Below are 20,516 nucleotides of genomic sequence, written 5' to 3' on the forward strand. Positions count from 1 at the left end.
AAAAACAAATTGAATTTTAAAAAAATATGTTTTCTTTGCTATTAACTAATGTGCTAATACTTTTTAACTATAAAAATAAATACATGTAGTATTATTATTTATTCTTCCTTAAAATTTAGTTTTAATGTTTACTCTTATTTTAATTCATAATTTGAGTATCATTAAAATACAATCAGTACTTTTTTTAATTAAATATTGAGCTTTTAAAAAATACATCAAAGTAAAATTTTCAAATACATTTAATCAATTTGATCTAATTCTGATCTGTACAGTGGCCTCAGTATCAAGAATGAAACTAAATAGAAACGAAGAATAAATAGGAAAAAAATAAATAGGGAAATAATAATAACAGAAAAAGTTTGAGTAAAGAAATACTTTTTCTCTACATTTAACAATACGATTTAAATGCATGTAGTATCAATATTTACTCTTCATTAAAATTTTGTTTTAATGTTAACTACCATTTTAATTCATAATTTCAGTATCTTAAAAACAAAATTATTGCTATTTTTGATTAAATATTGAGGAAGTTTTAATGTCGATAAACTGATTTAGCTTTTTAATATTACATTTAAGTAAGACTTTAAAATAAATATCAATTTGATCTAAGTCTGGTCAGCGGCCTTAGCATCAAGAAGGAAACTATAGAAACTAAGAAGAGAAACTAAGAATAAATAGGGAAAAAAAGTTAATAAAAAAATAATGAAATAGAGAATGGTGAATCTGATCCACAGTTTCGTGGCTCTGAATAAAACTATGAATCAATGAAAAGATGAGCCCATGTAGATAAAAAAAAAAATAATAATAGGTTAATAATAAGAAATCCCAAATAAAATCAGACTTAATTTTTCATGTATTTCCATTAAAATTTCCAAGAGAGAAAAAATTAACAGAAAAATATTATTTGAATATAAAAATTAAAATGAAATTTATATACATTTAATTAAATAATAGAACAGATAATTTTTTATTTAATAATTTTAGCACAGATCTATGGAGAACAATAAACATTTTCTTGCTTTATCCATAGATCTAATGACCAGAGTCCATCTTTATGAAGAAGTTAAAGGTAATTAGCCATGTGAAAACATAACAATACCGAGCCTAACATTTATATAAAACGTATAAAATGCTTCTACACAAAAAGACGAAAAAAAAAATTTAGGAGAATGAATTTTAAAAAGAAAAAAGACACTATAGATAAAAGACCTGGTAAATAGATAGAGATTCAAACTTATAGAGCTACTCTTGATAAAATGTATAGGGTCAAAGAATAAAATTAGAAAGAAATAAAAAACAAAACAAAAGTAACCTATTTTACATATTCTATCAAAAGCCTCAACTATAACTAACTAAACATCAGAAACACTAAAAAGATTAAAGTGATGAGGAAACAGGGTGTGTAGCCAAATCTTTCAACAAAAAATAAGCATCTTTAAGTACTTTTTAAGCACTATGTACAGTAATATAATAATGCAAAATAATTTTCAAATACTTTAAATGATCATGATAAAATAACCAGTTTCTGACAAAGAACTCTTTCTTTTTTTTAATTATATTAGCCACCATAAAAAGATAGAGGGATTTTTCAGTTTCATTTCAGGGGTGAAAAATGAAGACTGAAATTAAGAATATCTGGCAAAGAGTTGCACATGAGAGTCAAAGAATCTCACCAAACCCAAGCTCAGTATATGCACATGTGGACCTGCAACTATTTCGTCAAGTATGTAAAATGATTGGCGCTTTCATACACCACTGACCAACGGTACGGCAAAATGCATTGCGTTTGAACGAATAGTGAAAACGTCGAAAAGAACGTGAAAACCACTCTTTTGCATATCAAGTGATGAAAATCAACAAGGCAAAGAAAAAAATCTCATTTTAAAAAGGAAAATGAAGCACTTTTTAAAAACACCCAATAAAAAAATCATCTTTAAAGGTTTTTAAAAATTTAAAAAGCGTAAATTGAAAATAAGTACTTCTTAAGAAAACTACACACCATGGGGAAAATAATTATTCATTCATAAAAAACACTTAAATTAACCTGAAACAAATATAAAACAGTTAAGGAATTAATTATTGTTATTTATAACTTCATACAGATACAAACTAAGAAAATAAGATGCTACACACGGCTTCTCTTTTAGGGGTTTTTACTTAGAAATAATAAAGTATTAAACAAATAAGAATATCAGTCAATAAAAATAATCAATCTTCTAAATTTTTAAAAATAAAGAAACAACCAGTTAAAAACACTTTGCTAAAATAAAAATTACCTTTCATTACGTCTGAATTCGCAATTATTTTATGACTCACTGGTAAGAAGCTTTTCATGAGTATCATTCCATGCAGTTTGCATTTTTGAATTATTCCCTGAAAATAAATAAGTTTTAAAATCATATAATGTTATGCTTAAGAACGAATGATACATTTAATAATAAGTAAAATAAAGCTATAATACTTTTTTAAATTAAAAACTACTACAAACATTATTTCAGAAAAAAGAAAAAATACGATGAAAAGTTTCCAAATTAACTCAAAATAAATTAAATTTATAAAGTTAAAAGATCATATTTTACTTAAAATAGCTGATCCAAGGTTATATAAAAAATAGAACACAATTTTAAAAACAGGAGGATTTAATATTATATGTACTAAATTTTGAACTATAAAAAGACAACTTTATAGAACTCAACTGATATGGTGCAGTTACAAAAGAAACTACTTGCAATGATGATTTCCCCCGTATGAAATATCATGCAATATTTTTTAAGACTTTATCTGCGATTCATATTATTTTTCTAAGAAGAATAACTGTAATCTAAAAATTACAAAATATAAACCAATTTTGGTTTATATTTTGATTAATTGATTTGACATATTTTGATTTTGACAAATTACAAAATATAAACCAATATATACCAATTAATATATGTGTGTATATATACATATATATATATTAAGAGCTATTCTTAAAAATTAGTTTACATTTAGTAATTTTTGCTCAAAGTTCAAAATATAGAGAAAACATGGAAAAGATTACAGAATAATGAAAAAAGAAAATTACTTTAAAGAAAAAATTAGAAAAAAATTAATAAAAATCAGGGGGTAAAAAAATGAAGTATAGAATGACAGATACAGTCACATGACTATATCCGCTATTTCTTTAGTGCTCCTCACACTACTGTATTGATGTATTTGCATAGACTATATTGATACAATATTAGAAAACACTCCTTTTCGTGGATATAATCGTCGTAGCTGATGAAGAGATTATATCTTGATTCCCCTGAACTTTTATTAATTTCTTTTAAATATTTTTTTCTTTATTCTGTAATTTTTTTCCATGTTTTCTCTACATTTTGAACTTATTTTATGAGTTGTATGTACTTGCAGATTAGGCTCAGTAAATAAAACTTACTGATTTTCTTAATTTCCCTTGTTTTTCTCCTTTTTATTTATTGTGCTATATATATGTGTGTGTGTGTGCGTGTGTAACTTTACAATATAACAAAACTTTATTAACTGGAGCACCCAAACTTAATTAACAAAAAGATTATTTAGATTGATAATTCTTAGTCACTTCAGTCTTAAGTAATAATCTTCAAATTTTTCTTCATTCTTGAAAGTTTTCCTTTTAGACAGAAATACATTTAAAGAATTACCAATCTAACAAAACACACCCTGAAGCATTTCTTTAAGAAAGCAGTCAACTACAAAAAAATTTACCTATCAGTTTAAAATATTCTTCAGACATTATTTACAGTGGTAATTTTCAATTTTTTTAATAAAAAAAGATTTAAATAATTATTTTCAAAAAATTTATATGTACACTTGAAGGGAAAACAAAACCATAAATTGGGCAGAAAATAATTTTGAATTAAAAAGAATAGAGCCTCAATTTGTTTCAACAATCCCCCAGTACAACAAAATATTTTGAAATAACTCAACATTGTTTTATGAATATCTAAGAAATGATGGCATTGCACTTTTAGGAAATGATATTCAGAAAATGTCCAGGAAAGGAATAATTTGTAAAATTGTAAAAATATCAAATTCAACAAATCAAAAGGTTTTAAAGGTGGTAACATTATAATAAAGAAAGTAATAAGTTCATAGATCTTCTATTAATTTTTTTAATGCTACTTCATATAAAATTGATAAATTAACTAACATGTTGTAAAATTTTAAACTAACTACTTTTGTTATAGAATAATTTATTACCTCTTTAGAAATATGGACCACTACTTTTTCAATAACATCAACAAACACTTCAGTCTTCAGGTTCTATAAAGGAAAAATTCAGCTAAATTTATCTTTTTGGTGCAAGGAAAAAAAACTAAATAAATAAACAAGAAATGCTTTTAAATAACTCTGTGATACAGTATGCACTTTCTTCGATACTTAAAATTGTTTCCTATCCACTGATTTCGGTCTTCTTTAATGTTTATATGAAAAATGATTAATTTTTACATGAAATTAGTTGTATTTTGTTTTGATCAGTTAAAACATTAAAATTTTCTAGTTAATTTTTCTTAAGTATAAAATAACTTTTCTATTTGCTAAAAAAAATTATGAATGCCAAAACTGTTTTAAGAGTTCATGAGTTTATTAAAAAAAAGAAGGAAATTTAAGTTATTAGAAAAATAAAATGCTAGGAATACTATAGTGAATTAATATTACTTGTATTATAATTTTAGAGCTTTCTGAACTTGTTTTCAACTAAAGTGGAATAATCTTTAAAAAGAAGTTCACAGAACAATTACTCATTTTCAAATAGTTTATGTACTTGAATTTTTTATTATTCAATAATTACACATCCTACAGTTTTGTTGCGTAAAACTTTTTTACAAGGTCTTTCTAATAAAATTTTTGTAAATGAATTTTAATCCATAATTCAGAAAGTGAGTTTGATTCAAGTTTTAATCTGTCGTATATATTGCATGATATAGACTGAAGCAGTGCAATAACACCTTACAAATTTGTCAGCAGATAATTGAGTAAAAATATCTATCAATAAAAGTGCGTTTTTTACAAATCTAAAAGATAAGACTGAAAAATATAGTTTACAGCAGATAATAAGAGTTTAAAGTTTTAATAAAATGTAAAAACAAATTTATAAAACAAACTGAAATAGATTCTTATTTTACTATTACTTTTTCTTACTTTATTATGCCTGTTATAAACAAATAAAACAAATTATTCAAAAACTAGAAAACGATTAATTTGAAATTTTAACTAAATACTTTTCTATTTTCAAAATCTTATTTATTCACTGTAAACAAATATAACAAATCTAAAACAAAAGTTACAGCGCTAAAAGTTTTAATGGGCCCAAGAAAGAAAGTAACAGCTAAAAAATGTTTGACCTAATGATTGGATTTTCAGTACTAACATAAAATGTTAATAACTTTAGAATAACTAACATTATTAACGATCTAAATTATTCTAAGAAATTTGTATAGACGATATTTAAACAGAAAATTCAGTCACGAAAACGTCTTTAAATAATCTTTCTATCTTAACACTCAAGGAGGACATCTCTTAAATTTGATCTCAATAGAAAGCAGTTGAATGTTTGGTTCTTTAATGTTAATTTTACTTCTTGCGTATGCCCTTTTTGAACTTGATGCACTGTACTTAATAAGTAGATTTGCATAAAAAAAATCACGCCTTAACTGATGTTTCTTTCTTTAAAGATTGCGTAAATTATATTTATTTAATAAAGAATCTAATATAAAAATATACATAAAACAAAAAATACCACCAGCTCAGATCTAGATTTTACTAATGGTCTTCCTGCAGCCAGATTAGGAAGAAAATTTTTTTTCCAGCCCAAACTAAAAAAAAGAAAGAATAAATTTGAATATGAATTTTTATTTCTTTCATTTACCAAACTATGATAATTTAACATGTTAATAAACTGAGTACCTTGATAATTTTATGTTTTACAATTCATTCTTAGCAAATTATCAATTTCAATAAGGTAAGAACTTCCTAAATTAGCACTTGATCTTGAACTATTGAATAAATTGCTTAGAATTTGATTTATACTGCCATTACTAACTTACTTCTCACCTTAAATTAATCTAAAACAAATGTTAATGTTAAGGAATTAATTATTGTTATTTATAACTTGATACAGATACGAACTATGAAAATAAGATATTACACATTTATTTATTTTTTTAAAAATTTGTTACTTATAAGTAATAAAACAGTAAATAAATAAGAATATCAGTCAATAAAAATAATCAACCTTCCAAAATTTTTAAAAAATAAAAAAATTTCAAATTAAAAAATTTTGCTAAAAATAAAAATTACCTTTCATTACGTCATCTTGTTTTAAATTATCTTCTGAATTCACAATTATTTTATGACTCATAGGTAAGAAGCTTTTCATGAGTATCATTCCATGCAGTTGGCACTTTTGAATTATTCCCTGAAAATTAATAAATTTCAAAATGGTAAGAAATTCATCAAGCTGTCCTTAAAAAAACGAATCATATTTAACAATAAGTAAAATAAATCAAAATTACTTTTTTTTAAATTAAAACTACAAACATTATATCCAAAAAAATGAAAAGTTTCCAGATTAACTCAAATTAAATTGCATTTATAAAGTTAAGAGATGATATCTTACTTAAAATAGTTGATCCAAGGTCAGAAAAAAAATTTCTACAGAAGCAGCGCACAATTTTTTTTTTTAGAAAGAAAGAAAATTTTCATATTAAATTAACTAACTTTTGAACTTTACAAAGACAATTTTATAGAACTCATCTGATATGGCGCAGATACTGAAGAAGCTACTTCAAAAATATCCTTTTTAGTCTTATAAAATGTCATGCAATATTGTTTTAGACTTTATCTGTCTTTCAAACTATTTTCCTAAGAAGAAATAATTTTTAAGCAAAAATTACAAAATATAAACCATTTTTTAAAAAAAGCTGTTTAATATTTTATACAGCTACTATTTAACGAACTTCCACTTTGCGAATTTTTCTATTTTGCAATTCTTTTCAAGGAACCAAGAACATTTTGGAAATTTCTTCGTAAAATAACTTTCAAATAGCGAAGTAAAATTTCTAATTAATGTATTTTTCGTTGAGATGCACTTTCCCTATTTCCCAAAATATTTCAAACTTGTGGATGCATGTTATGGGGGAAATGACTTTATATTGATTTTCGAAGCCACTTTTAGTGAAAGCAGTTAAAATCCCTTTCCTTTTTTGCTTGTATTTCAAACGAAAAACTCATACAAAATGAATAGATTTTAAGTGTAGCAAATAAACTTAAGAACGCATGTGGAAATGTATGTTTAAAATTACTTTAATAATAAAAGCAGCTATAATTTTTAGTTGAAAATGTATGTAATGATAGTGTAACACTAAATAATGTTTTGCTCTATTCTTGGTTTATTTTAGGGTTAAGATTTATTTTAGGGTTAAGATTTATAAAATAAAAAGTAGATACTAGTTTACAAGATAAAGGTGTGTCAATTGCGACTTTTAATTATGTCTAGGGTTTATGAATTTAAAACCTGCTTTGTGTTGTTTAAGTATTTAAAAAGGTGTTCTCTTTTTAACGAATTTTCCATATATCGAATTTATTACCGGGATTTAGTGCCATCCCTAAATAATGGTCGACTGTATAGATATAACTTAACAAAATATGCAATATATCAAAACTTTATTAATTAGAGCACCCAAAGAATTGACAAAGAGCTGCTAGCCATTTAGATTGATAATTCTTTGTCACTTTAGTCTTAAGCAATAATCTTCAAATTTTCTTTATTCTTGAAAGTTTTCTGCTTAGAGAGAAATAAATTTAAAGAAATACTGATCTTACAGAGCACATCCTGAAAAATTTTTTTAAGGAAAATAGTTAACTACAAAAAAAATTTACTTATCAGTGCAAAATGTTATTTCAGACGGTATTTACAGAGGTAATTCTCAATCTTTTTAATAAAAAAATATTTAAATAGTTATTTTCCGCAAAGAAAACTACATGGAATGGAAAACAAAACAATAAATTGAACAAAAAATAATTTTGAATTAAAAAGAAAATAGCCTCAAATTGTTTGAGCTATCTCCCTTTACCACAAAACATTTTGAAATTACTTAACAATGTTTTATGACTATCTAAAAATTGATGGAATTGCACTTTCAGGAAAATAGATGAAGAAATGACATTCAGAAAATTTCTAGGTAAGGAATAATTTATGTAAAAATACCAAATCAAGAGGTTTTGAATTTGGTCGCATTCCAATAAAGGAAGCAATAAGTTCCAAGGTCTCCTAATATAATTTTAAAAACTATGCAGCCATAAACAGCACTTAAGTATAAATTTAGATACATAATGTTAAAACAATTATGCAAGGATTATGTAGTTAAGAAATAAAGTATGCTTTTAAAAATTTTCAATTTGGGAGTGGTACTGTACTCACATGCATTTTCTCGACTAACTAAAATCTAATCTAAATCTCTAAATCTTTGAACAAAAAAAAAAATATGTTCTCTAGTTAGCACATATTTTTATCATGAACTGATATACCAATCCATAAACTATTAAACAATTACTTTTTTTAAAATTAAAAATCATAAATAATTTAATCCATAATTTTTGTAATTTAAAATTTAAGTTGCTTGAAATTCTATGCACATAGAATGTAATTCAAAATAAATGTAATTCTTAAAATTAGCCACAAGTATCGTAAAAGGAAGAAAAAAATTCAATATGAAATTATATATAATAATTATATAAATAATAATAATTATTATTATAACTATATATTTATAAAAACTTTATATTTTCATCAAGAATTTTTTATATTTCATAACCATCATTGAACAGCCGACCCAATTTTTGGATTTATGACTACTAGCGTTCAACTCCGTAGCCGCTGGTAGAATTCGAATCAATCAGTCAACACTAGGACCGAACCTAGCTCACCTCATCGAGAGGCGAGCGCTCTATCCCCATAGCCACCACTTCTTAAAGAATTGGTAGGAATTGGCTTGGTGATAATTGGTGTTTTTAAAAATCAGAGTTATGTTTAAAACACTTATTGTTGTTGTTGGCCATTAGGGTGTGATTGCTATTGTTTTCCAGTGGCACTGTCTATGACCAAGAATTTGACTTCTGCCACACCCAGACCCAGTTTTCACAAACAAGAGTCCTGCACACTGATAACCAGACTATCCCTTTAAGGCACTTGCTTTTTACATTAAACAAAACACTTATTTTAAGCATGTTTTTTAAAACATTCTCTGTTAATGTCCAAAACTTAACATAGAAAATTCTAAGTCAGAGAATCAACTTTATCTTTAGTATAAAAATCATAAGTTTAAAACAACTTGGTTGCTTATAGCGACTGAAACTAAATTGGCAATTTATTTAGCTTATCAAAAAGATATTGATAAAAAAAAGTGTTTCTAGCAAAGTCACATGCAGTTTAACGCTCGCTTGCAGAATTTTAAAAAAAATTCCAGCAAGGTTTTTTTGTAGAAAGAAAAATAAGACTATTTTTGGGGTTGCTAAAGCAATGAAACTTGTAACAATGTTCAAAGCTCTAACAAAATAATATATTTTTATGTTTTTAAAGAAAATGTGCTTTAAAATAATTATTTTTTACATTGTAAATAAAAACAATTTTAATACATACATGAAAAAATAAAATACGCACGAATATTCCTTGCATTAAAAAAAAGTATTTGTAGAAATAAAAATAAGACTATTCTTTCTATATTTCTCTTATTCAAAGTATTTGTAGAAGGAAAAAAATTGTAGAAAGAAAAATAAGACTATTTTTAGGGTTACTGAAGCAACAAAATTTGTAACAATATTCAAAGCTCTTACGAAATAATAAATTTTTATGTTTCTAAACTAAATGGGCTTTAAAGTAAAATTTTCTACACTCTTAATAAGGAAACAATTTTAATACATACATAAAAAAATGTTTCATGCAAAAAATTTTTTCTACTATCATTTCATTACATAGAATGGGGAACATGTAAATTTTTTTATGTTAAGGGGGTAGGTGCATGTAGAAGAAATCCTATCTCAATAATGTTAAAATTACCCAATTTAGATGTACCTTTTCTAAAAAACTATTAAACATTTTTAAAATAATTTTTTTTCTATTCATTATATGCACTCTTCTACACACTTTAACCAGAGCTTTTGTAATTTAAAGTTTTCATTATTTTTTAAAAAAATAAAATCCACATTCATACAGGATTTTCATAAAAATTTTACTACACATGCAACCACAAAATATAAGTTAATGTATATAATCAAAATTCCCTTGGTTAAAATGTTTATATATACATGGAGAAACAGTGTGTAAAATTTAATCACATTAGGATGAGTAGTTTTTGAGAAAAGGTACATTATATGCGAAAAATCATGGTTTTGAGAAAAACAACATTTAGTAAAAAAAGTATTAATATTTAACTCCTGACATCAATTTATATTAGATTTTAAAAATAAGCAACAAGAATGCGTTTTGAATAATATATATCTGGTATTTGAAAACTCTATCTTTTCTAGTTTTTTTTAAAAAATTCAATTATCTGGTCTTAAATGAACACATTACAGGCAGTCGTTACGGTTCAAATGTAAGTAAGATCTTCACTTTGATACATCTTTACAAAAACCTATTTAACTTTTCATATTTTTTTATAATTATTTCATGCAATATTTCTAACATTTTAACCAGATACTTTTCAATTTGAATTTTTAATTGGAATTTTAAAAAATTCAAAGACATGCTCAGATGCATGTCTTTGAATTTTGATGGAAAACTTGAATGGAAAACTTCAGTTTTATGCTTTTGTTTTTGCAAGTGGAGCATAACACAGAATCATTCAAACAATAAGATAATAAATTTAAATTAATTATTTCATTTGCATAAATATTATTCAGAAATGATTCATAATCATTTACATGTTTATCCAGTTTGATTTTTAACGCCGATTCATTCAACTCAATGCTTGTAGATGAACAAGCTGTTTTGCAATGAATACCAAAACGCTTTCATTTTTTTAAACACTCGTTGGCCGCTTCATGTTTATAACTAAATAGTTAATAAATAAGATAAATATGAATGCAAAAAGTTGAAATTAATACGAAAATAATCTGAAAAAATTGCAGTTAGAAGCAAATTTCAGAAAACAAAATTTCGAACCTCGTGAAAAGAAGCAATCAATCGATCAATAAAATAATAAATTTAATTCTATTTGAGTTTAAAGCTGACCTAAACTTATTTTCAAGGAAATGAGAAGAATCCAAGTTTTAGTTTCGGTTTGGGCGGGCATGGCAGTTTCGATTTGAAAGCTTGTTTACTATTTTTAAAAAATTTTTAAAAATACTTTTAATTTGGATAGAATAAAAATTTAAAAGCCATTTTTTAAAGAAAGAACTGTATTTTAAGAATCTGCAAAAAAATAAAAATGCATTATTTAGTATATATATATATATATATATATATATATATATATATATATAGTTCAAAATGAAGAATAAAACAAAGAAAAATTATATATATATATATATATATATATATATATAGCATATAAAATGGATAAATTAGCTAAGACATTTTTAAACCTAACTATGTTTTGCAATCGAATAATTTATTACCTCTTTGGAAAGATGGAAAACTATTTTTTCAATAACATCAACAAACACTTCATTCTTCAAGTTCTACAAATGAAAAATTCAGCTAAATTTAACTTATTGGTGCAAGGAAAAAAACTAAATAAATAAACAAGAAATGCTTTTAAATAACTCTGTGATATAGCATGCACTTTCCTCAATACTTCATTTTGCTGAATATCCACTATTTTCTGCCTTCTTTAATTTTTACTTAAAAAATTATTAATTTTTACATGAAATTAGTTGTTTTTTATTTGGAACAGTTAACACATTAAAATGTTTAAGTCAAACTCCAATTAACAATAATATAACTTTTCCATTTGCTAAAAATAATAATAATAATAATAAATGCTAAAACTATTTTAAGAGTTTAAGTAACAGATGAGTTTATTAAAAAAAAAGGGAAAGTTAAGCATTGTTACAATAAAAACAAAGTACTAGGAATATTATAGTGAACTAATATTACCTAAAATTATAATTTTAGAGCTTTTTGAATTTTTTTTTTTTTAACTAAAGAGGAGTAATCTTTAAAAGGAAGTTCTCAGAACAATAAATCGATTTCAAAGAGTAACGTACTTGAATTTTTTATTATTCAATAATTACACATCCTACCGCTTTGTAGGGTAAAAAAATTTTATAACGCGTAGCTAATAAAATTTTGGCAAAGGAATTTTAATCCACAATCCACAAAGCAATTTTAATTCAATTTTTAATTTGTCATATGTATTGCATAATTTAGAGTAAAACATTGCAATAAAACCTTAAAAATTTGTGACTAGAAAATTTAAAAAAAAATGTGCAACAATATCTTTCAATTAGTGTTTCACAAATTTAAAAAATAAGAAAGAAAAATATAGTTTACTGCAGAAAATAAGAACTCAAAACTTTTAATAAAATGCAAAAACGAACTTATAAAACAAACTGAAATAGAACTTTAAAGTATTTTCTTATTCTACTCTGCATGGTATAGCTAATAAAATATTTTACATCCTTTAATTCAATAAAGCAAACTAATAAACAACAACTTGGCCAACCTGAAGATGATTGACGTGCTTTCTTTTCAAACTTAAAGTCCTTACATAGAAAATATAATTGAATGAAAATCAAAAACAAAACCTTCCACTCCAATTTTTGTCAATCGGTTTTAAATAAAATCTAAATAATTATCAATAATCATCCTGACTAATATAAAATTTTTCTTCCAAAACTACACTAAATTATAAAAAGGAGACATTTTACAGTCAATATTCTAGAAGGTCAATGCATTTTTCTGAAAAAATTACATCAATACGTAGACCTAAGCTAATTAACTGTGAGCAGCATTTTCTTAAAGTAATTTAATACTATACCTTTGTCCACTTTTAGGTTGTGAAAAATATTTACATTATTGCATGATTAAGGTTACAAGAAATTTTAAGCTGCATCCACTGCGAATTTTGCAGACAAAATTAAAATAAATTTTAGAAAATCTCAAGACAGACAAATAAACAGTAAAAAAATAACAAATATAAAGAAATTAAAGTATAAAATTACAGTATTAAACAGTGATTTAGTACTACACTTTCTTTTTTTTTAAATAACTGTCCCAATTTTCGGGTTTACGACTACTAATGTTCAACTCCTTAGCCTTGTAATTTTGAACCCAATCCAGAAGACAAGGGAAATCCTGGATAATGTACTGGGAGAAACTTGATTTCGTGGAGGACTTTTTGATGGAGCTAACCAGCATTTGTGTTACATGGAGAAGAAGACCTCTCACAGTTAGTTAATACTGCCTTATTACTTCCGCTTCGTAACTCAATTTCAAATTTTATAAGAAATATTAAACACTCTTTAGGGAGCTAAATATTTTATATTTAAATTTCAAGCACTTACTTATCAGTCAACATAGTTGATTTTAGAATTTATTGTAAGAAAATTAAAATATATGAAATTTTTTAGTCCTGAATTTAACTAGTACCAATAACTACATAGTTTATTTTGATTTCAAAATTATTTTTTATTTTTTCTCAACTTTAAGTGACATTTAAAACTGTTTGAACAACCTAAACTATTGTAAACCAAAGAATTTCTTAACGCATTTTTACTCAATCAATATGCCAACTTTACAGAAAAACAAAATGTTTGCCTATATTGTTAGGCAACAAATGAAACAAAAACGTATATCATAAATTTTCCACTGAGTGATGCATTTTAACATTTAGAAACTGATGCGGGAAAGAAATTTTTTTTAAAAATTTATAGCTCAATAAAATCAATGATCTTCTGAATCAGAAAAAAAAATTGAAATGCATATATTACTGTTAGTCACCGAAATGAGGAAAATGTCATCTTTCACCGGTGACTGTCAACCTACCTTAGTGGTAGACAGATCCCCTTGCCGAAAGGCTAACCGTGGAAGGTTCTCGTGGTCTTCCTCACCATGTAATGCAAATGCGGGTTAGTTCCATCAAAACATCCTCCACGAGATCAAATTTCCCCCAGTTCTAGATACAGGAGCTCCCTTGTCTTCTGTATTGGATTAAAAAATTACAAGGTTACGCAGTTGAACAATAGTAATAGTAAATCCAAAAATCGGGTCAGCTTTTCAGCGATGGTTATAAAATAAATTATAGTTAACTGCAACTACTTTTTTTACAAAGTATTTTCGAAATGTAGTTGTTACCATGAATGAAAAATCGTCGAAATCAAGTTGTTACCGTCGTAATGATGAGAATGTCAACTTTCAACGGTGAATGTCAACAATCACTTAGTCACATTGGAGAATGGCCGAAATATTAATTACATCCTATTTTATATTTATTCTTTGATATTATTATATTTATACGATATTTTAACATCTTTTGAAGATAGATAAGGAGAAACATCAGTGTTCGGATTACCGGTAAAATACATATCGAACAGTGACACTGAAACTTAAGAAAACATGAGTGTAGGGTATATCGGGTAAATGTATACCGGACCGTGACATTGAAACTTAAAAAAAAAAACATTGATGTAGGATTGTAGGATATAAAGCGGGCAAATGTATACCGGGTAGTATCATTTAACAAGATAGACTAGGTCAGGGGTGGCGAACCTTTATGCACCAACGTGCCATTTTTTCTACAAATTTTTTTAATGAGGTCATAGACGTGCCGACAAATAGTTTTGACTTCATGATTATTGGGTAAATAATAATACTAAATACTATCAACTCAAAACTCTTTATTTACAACGAAAAAAAAAATTTTTTTTTGCAATGTCTCAATTAAACGCATAATTCAACTTAAAATAACATCAGTGTGATTTCTGTTGTTGCAGATTAGATGACAAATAACTTATATTAGGGTTATAAGATGTTAGTTTAAGCAGAACTGTTAATTTTTTGCTAGTTATTTATTGTTAGCTTGTTTTTTTATGGTTATTAATTGCTTTTTTGGAATTGTTCATTTTTCTGTTAATTTTTTGTGAATTTTAATTTAATTGTTAATATGCTTCATAGTGAACTTTGTGATCGGTGGCGTGCCCAAAATATTGTGTCGCGCGCCACAAATGGCACGCGTGCCATTGGTTCGCCATCCCTGGACTAGGTGATTGTCAACATTCACTAATTTAAGTCAACGACCACCAATCTCTGTCATTCACAGTAAGACATACATTGTTATGAGTTTAAACCGACGTTGTCTAAAGTCTTAAATGAAAACAGTTCTCAACTAAAATATAATTTTTAGCTGTACAGGTGTCATAATTAATGACAATAAGTCCAGGAAATCTGTGGAGCCCCCAACATATTCCATGCATTTTATCTTCAAAGTAAGTGCACACTTTGTGTGAGAAAATTCAATAATATTAATAAAACATTGCAAGTTCGAATTAAACAGATTTTGGAATTTGATCTGATCAGATAATGTATTAATCTAAGGGGACCATAATTCCAAGATTCACAGTGACAACTCCCCAATTTCATTATCTTTTTTGAAAAGGCGTTAACAACCTTGGCATTGACCAAAAAGGAACAAGTGAGGAAAGTTTTGAATCGTAAGAAAGGGAGGAAGAACTACGTAATAGTTTATTGCTTTGATTTCTACGGATATTTACTAACTTTGGTTTCAAACTTTTGTACGTGAGACCCCGGTTTGTACACTCAAATGATTGTTAACTCAGAATTTCATGCACGTGCATTAGGCTGAAGATGAAATTCCCTATATTTATTAAAACAGTGACGCACAACGTAGCCTTCAACTTAGTTATTAAGTAAAATTCTAAAAAAGTATTTCATTTTTTAAATAATAATATTTTAAATATTATATTCATAATATCAAAAAAAATTACGACAAAATGTGTTTTAAAATTATACTGAATATTTAAAAAGCTTCATTTTGTTGTTGTTGTTTTTTTGTTCTTAAGAGCAGGGAGTCAAACGGCCCCTCTTTAAAGGAAGACCTTGGCTGGGGCCCCGGGTGCTTTTTCAGGTCTATGGCCAGTCCGAATGATTTTATAACCGTCGTTAAGCAGCCAACCCAATTAAGGGTTTCTGCTACTAATCTTCAACTCCGTAGCCTTGTAATCTTGAACCTGAATCAGAAGACAAGGGAACTCTTGGATCAAGTATTTGGAGAAATTTGTCTTTGTGGAGGACTTTTTGATGCAACTAATCCACATTTGCGTTACATGGAAAGGAAAAACGCAAAAACATTCCACGGTTTGCTTGACAGCAGGAAACTCTAACCTATGATCCGTCTACCACTGAGGATATTTTCCGGCAGCCCTGACGTTTGTGCGTGCCGACTAAGCAGAATTCGAATCGACCAGTTATCACTGGGATTAAACCAGAGTCACTTCATTGGAAGCGAGCGTTCTATCCTCTGAGCCACCATGGCTCAATCCGGATGATTCAACCAGTTAAAAGGGGAAAGGAGGTTAAGTTCTAGATCATAAATGGCTTAAAACTAGTTTTAACTTTTTGTCGTATTAGAACTCGCTTATTTTTGTGAGCGCAGGTACAGTGACCAAAGAAAAAGAGCGCCACTCTTAATAACTTTTGATCTAATCATCGGATTTTTACTAATTAGTGCAGACGATATTTTATATTAGGAAATCAGACAAGAGACAAAAAAAGTAATTTTTCTGAATGAACAACGGAATCGGATATCTATTTCCTAAAATATAGGGATTAGCTGCAATCTGGAAAAAAATTTGTCCTGATAGTTTGGCCAAGAGAACGGTACACAGTTTGAAGCAATTATTAATTTACTTTAAGCATATTTTGCAGTGTCTAGAGAAATTTTTAAGTAAATTGAAAAAAAAATTGCACATGATAATAAAATTCTTTTGTCTAAAGATACAAAAAAATAAATTTTAGTAAATATTTATTATTTCTTATTTTGGTTATTAATAGTCAAAAAATTTTAAATTGTAAGGTATAATTTTTTTACATCATTATAAAGAATGCAATTTCACATATCAAAAGGCAAAATTTGAGAGAAGTAGTAGAATAGTTCCTGAAAAAGCGAGTTTTAAAAATACAACTATTTTAAAATTCTATTTCTCAAGAACTAGTTGACCGATTTCTCTTAAATGTCATATTTTGCTTTGTAAAATTACATTCTTTAAAAAGATGTAAAAATTTTTATACCTTACAAATCGAAATTATTTCGACTATTATTAAATAATACCACTTTCGTGATCAAACTATTGGGACCATATTTCTCGCCTTCCAATGAGTTGAATAGGGTTAGAATCCCAGCGATGGCTGGTCGATTCTACAACTTGAGCTGACTACAGTGCTGACGTAAAATATCCTCTGTGGTAGATGGATCACGGGAGCCCTTGCCGTCAGGCTTACCGTGGGAGGTTTTCATGGTTTTCCCCTCCATGTAATGCAAATACGGGTTAGTTCTGTCAAAAAAATCCTCTACTAAGGCAAATTTCTTCCAATACTTGATCCAGAAGCTCCTTTGTCTTCTGGATTGGGTTCAAAATTAAAAAGCTAGGGAGTTTATAAAATAAAATTATGTTTTTTCCCAAAATTATTCCTCTTAGATTTTGGCGGTCAGAAAACCGAATTCCCCGGAGGAAAAAAGCTACGCGTATTCAGAGAAAGTATGTTTTTGCGTTTGACTTCGTAACTTAAAATATCGTCTGCATTTAATTATAACATATTTTGGGTCACCCCCTTTCACTACTAAGATTTTGAATATATGATCATTGGACTAAAAGTAATTCAGGGTGGACCATTTTCTATACTGAGCACCATACATATGTATCTTAATATATTGTATTATTCCTTGTACTAGAATTTGTATTGAAATCACATATTATATAATTTATAACTCTTTGCTTAAACAGCCAGAAATTGCCTGTTAACGAAGGAAAAAAAACTTTAGCAAGAAGTGTGTTTGAAAATAATTACAAGATTTGAAATAGTTTACAAAGTAGATTGAATTTTACTTACAGATGAAGTTGCAATCAGCAAAATAGATTCCACTTTATCTAGTTGTTCCTTATTTGTCGCACAACTTAGCTGAAATATATCCTACAAACATTGTTGAATTTAATAAAAACAATTGCAATTTGAAATTAATTACAAGATTTGAAATAGTTTACTAAGTATATTAAACTATACTTACAGATGAAGTTGCAATCAGCAAAACAGATCCCACTTTGTCCGGTTGCTCCTTATTTGTCACCCTATTAAGCAGAAAATATCCTACAAAGCTAAATTACATTCTGTTAGAGAGACAGGATTATTACCAAAAGAATTAAAGGTCTCAAGAAAACATTAAAAAAATTTTTATTAAAAAAAAGTTTAAGTTAACGATATTAAAAGCAATGGAAACACACCACAAGGAAAATGGCCGGAAACAATCAATATACTTACAAACAGAGAGAAAAAAAAAAAGCTAAAAAGTACTTAAAATGAAACACTAATTTACATCTGATCACATTACATCTATCAGACACACTTGAAAAGAAACGAGGAACAAAATTGTTAAAAAGAAAAAAAAAAAAAAAAATGCATATTAAAATCTGGAACCTTACAAAAAAACAAAACAAGAACATTTTTTTTAAATCATTTAAAAAAATTGGTCAAATCATAAAATGAGAAAAACATAAGAATAAAATAATTAAAATAATGAAAATCTTGAAAAAAGGGATAAAAATGGATATACTCAGATTAAATAATGAATAATAAATAAAGTTAAATCTGTATAAGAATAATATCGCACCGTAAACAAAGATGGATAATATGAAAAATGAAATAAGGCGATGAACAAGAATGGATTTGATCAGATGTACATAAACGAAAATTTTATAAAGCAAAAAAAATTAGAGCCCGCATTGCAAAAAAATAGAAGAGACATGGAACAAAAGTGGTGCACCAATACGAAAAACATCCATTCAAAAATATGAAACAAAAGCACTGAAAAAAAAGCCATTGGAAGATAAACGGAAAAAAACATCGAGAAAAAAAAACTCCAAAAAAGGATATACACACATACATAGGAAACGAAAATAGAACACACATAGGATAAGAAAACACAGATTTAATAATAAATATATATATATATATATTTATTATATATATATATATATATATATATATTAATATATATATATATATTAAATATATATATATATATATATATATATATATATATATATATATATATATAATATTACACATTGAAAAGAAACAGAGGGTGCATTAGAAAAAAGATGAAAAGCTGGAACACTATGAAGAATAAGAGTGGAAAGCATTTGAAAACAGTGGAAAAATATGAAGAAATCAAAATTAGAAATGATAATTACGAAAAAAAAAGGAAAAAAAAAAAACTGAAGCGAAAAATACAAAACTCTGAAAACAAAACGATTTGTACAAAAAGATAATGGACGCAACGAAAAAAGTGCCAAAAACAGAGATGAATTTATTTGATCATCCCGAAAATATTACCCTTTGAAAAACACTCTGAAAAAAACACAGGAAAACATTTGAAAAATACAAAATACACTTAAAAAACACGTACATTGGAAAAAATGAATTGAAACACAAACACTGAACGAAAAAATTTGGAAAACAAAAATAAGATGAAAAATTTTGAAACTCTACTACAGGATAAAAAAAATCAAAACATAATGCCTGATGAAAAAATAGTAAACACAAACATTAGATGAAGCAATTTAAAAAACGAACACAGTTTGAAAAAAATCGAAACAGGAACACAGGACAAGCAAATTGGAGCACAAACACTGTACGAAATTATTTGGAACAGGACGAAAAAAGTTGGAACACAAACACAGAACGATAAAAATTGAAGAACAAAAGAAGTACGAAAAAATTTCAAATACAAAGATTGGAACGAAAAATTTTGAAACATAAACATTGGATGAAAAAATTTGGAACACAAACACGTTGAGCAAACAATATGACACACACGTTGAAAGAAAAAAAAATTTAAAACACATTGAAAGAAAAAAAAATGAAACCCACATTGAAAGAAAAATAAATTAAATGCATATTAAAACTGAAAAGTGGAACACATATTAAAAAAGAAAATACTTGAACAAAAATTATACTAATCAAAAAACACCCTCAAAACAATGCAGAAAAACATTGAAAAAATGCAAAGCACACTTAAAGCATACAGCGAAAAAAAATTTAACACACACTAGAAACTAATTTAAACACAACACTGAAGGAAAAGTTTGGAAGAAACACATGACAAAAAAATTTGGAACATGAACATAGGTTCAAAAAATTAGGAACACAAAAACAAAACGAAAGTATTTGGAACACAAACACGGGATGAAAAAATTTGGAACATAAGCAAGGGGAAAAAAATTTTTGGACACACTGGAAAATAAAATTAGGACCG

The 20,516-nt window shown here is 26.7% G+C and overlaps 1 protein-coding gene across 1 annotated transcript; it reads right to left on the reverse strand.

Annotated features, from left to right (window-relative positions):
- Positions 1–2,302: 2,302 nt before the first annotated feature.
- LOC147812734 (uncharacterized) lies at positions 2,303–19,168 on the reverse strand. Its single transcript, XM_087158517.1, has 8 exons — positions 19,143–19,168; positions 18,270–18,330; positions 18,095–18,175; positions 11,644–11,706; positions 6,325–6,442; positions 5,765–5,840; positions 4,225–4,287; positions 2,303–2,373 (listed from the first exon to the last, which is right to left on the reverse strand). The coding sequence occupies exons 1-6, from the start codon at positions 19,166–19,168 to the stop codon at positions 5,788–5,790; spliced, it is 402 nt and encodes a 133-aa protein (XP_087014643.1). The 3' UTR covers positions 2,303–2,373; positions 4,225–4,287; positions 5,765–5,787.
- Between the last annotated feature and the right edge of the window lie 1,348 nt (positions 19,169–20,516).

This window comes from Parasteatoda tepidariorum, chromosome 3 (genome assembly GCF_982258835.1).
Source record: "Parasteatoda tepidariorum strain Cologne lab strain chromosome 3, Ptep-v5.0, whole genome shotgun sequence".
Lineage (NCBI taxonomy): Eukaryota > Metazoa > Arthropoda > Arachnida > Araneae > Theridiidae > Parasteatoda > Parasteatoda tepidariorum.

What these genes read in the sequence shown, in the direction of transcription:
- LOC147812734 (XM_087158517.1), bottom strand. Translation starts at nt 19,168, where the DNA reads ATGTGTGTTCTATTTTCGTTTCCTAT. An exon ending in GTTCTATTTTCGTTTCCTAT is followed by an intron (nt 18,331 to 19,142) that starts GTATGTGTGTAT and finishes TCTGCTTAATAG; the next exon opens with GGTGACAAATAAGGAGCAAC. An exon ending in TGCTGATTGCAACTTCATCT is followed by an intron (nt 18,176 to 18,269) that starts GTAAGTATAGTT and finishes CAATGTTTGTAG; the next exon opens with GATATATTTCAGCTAAGTTG.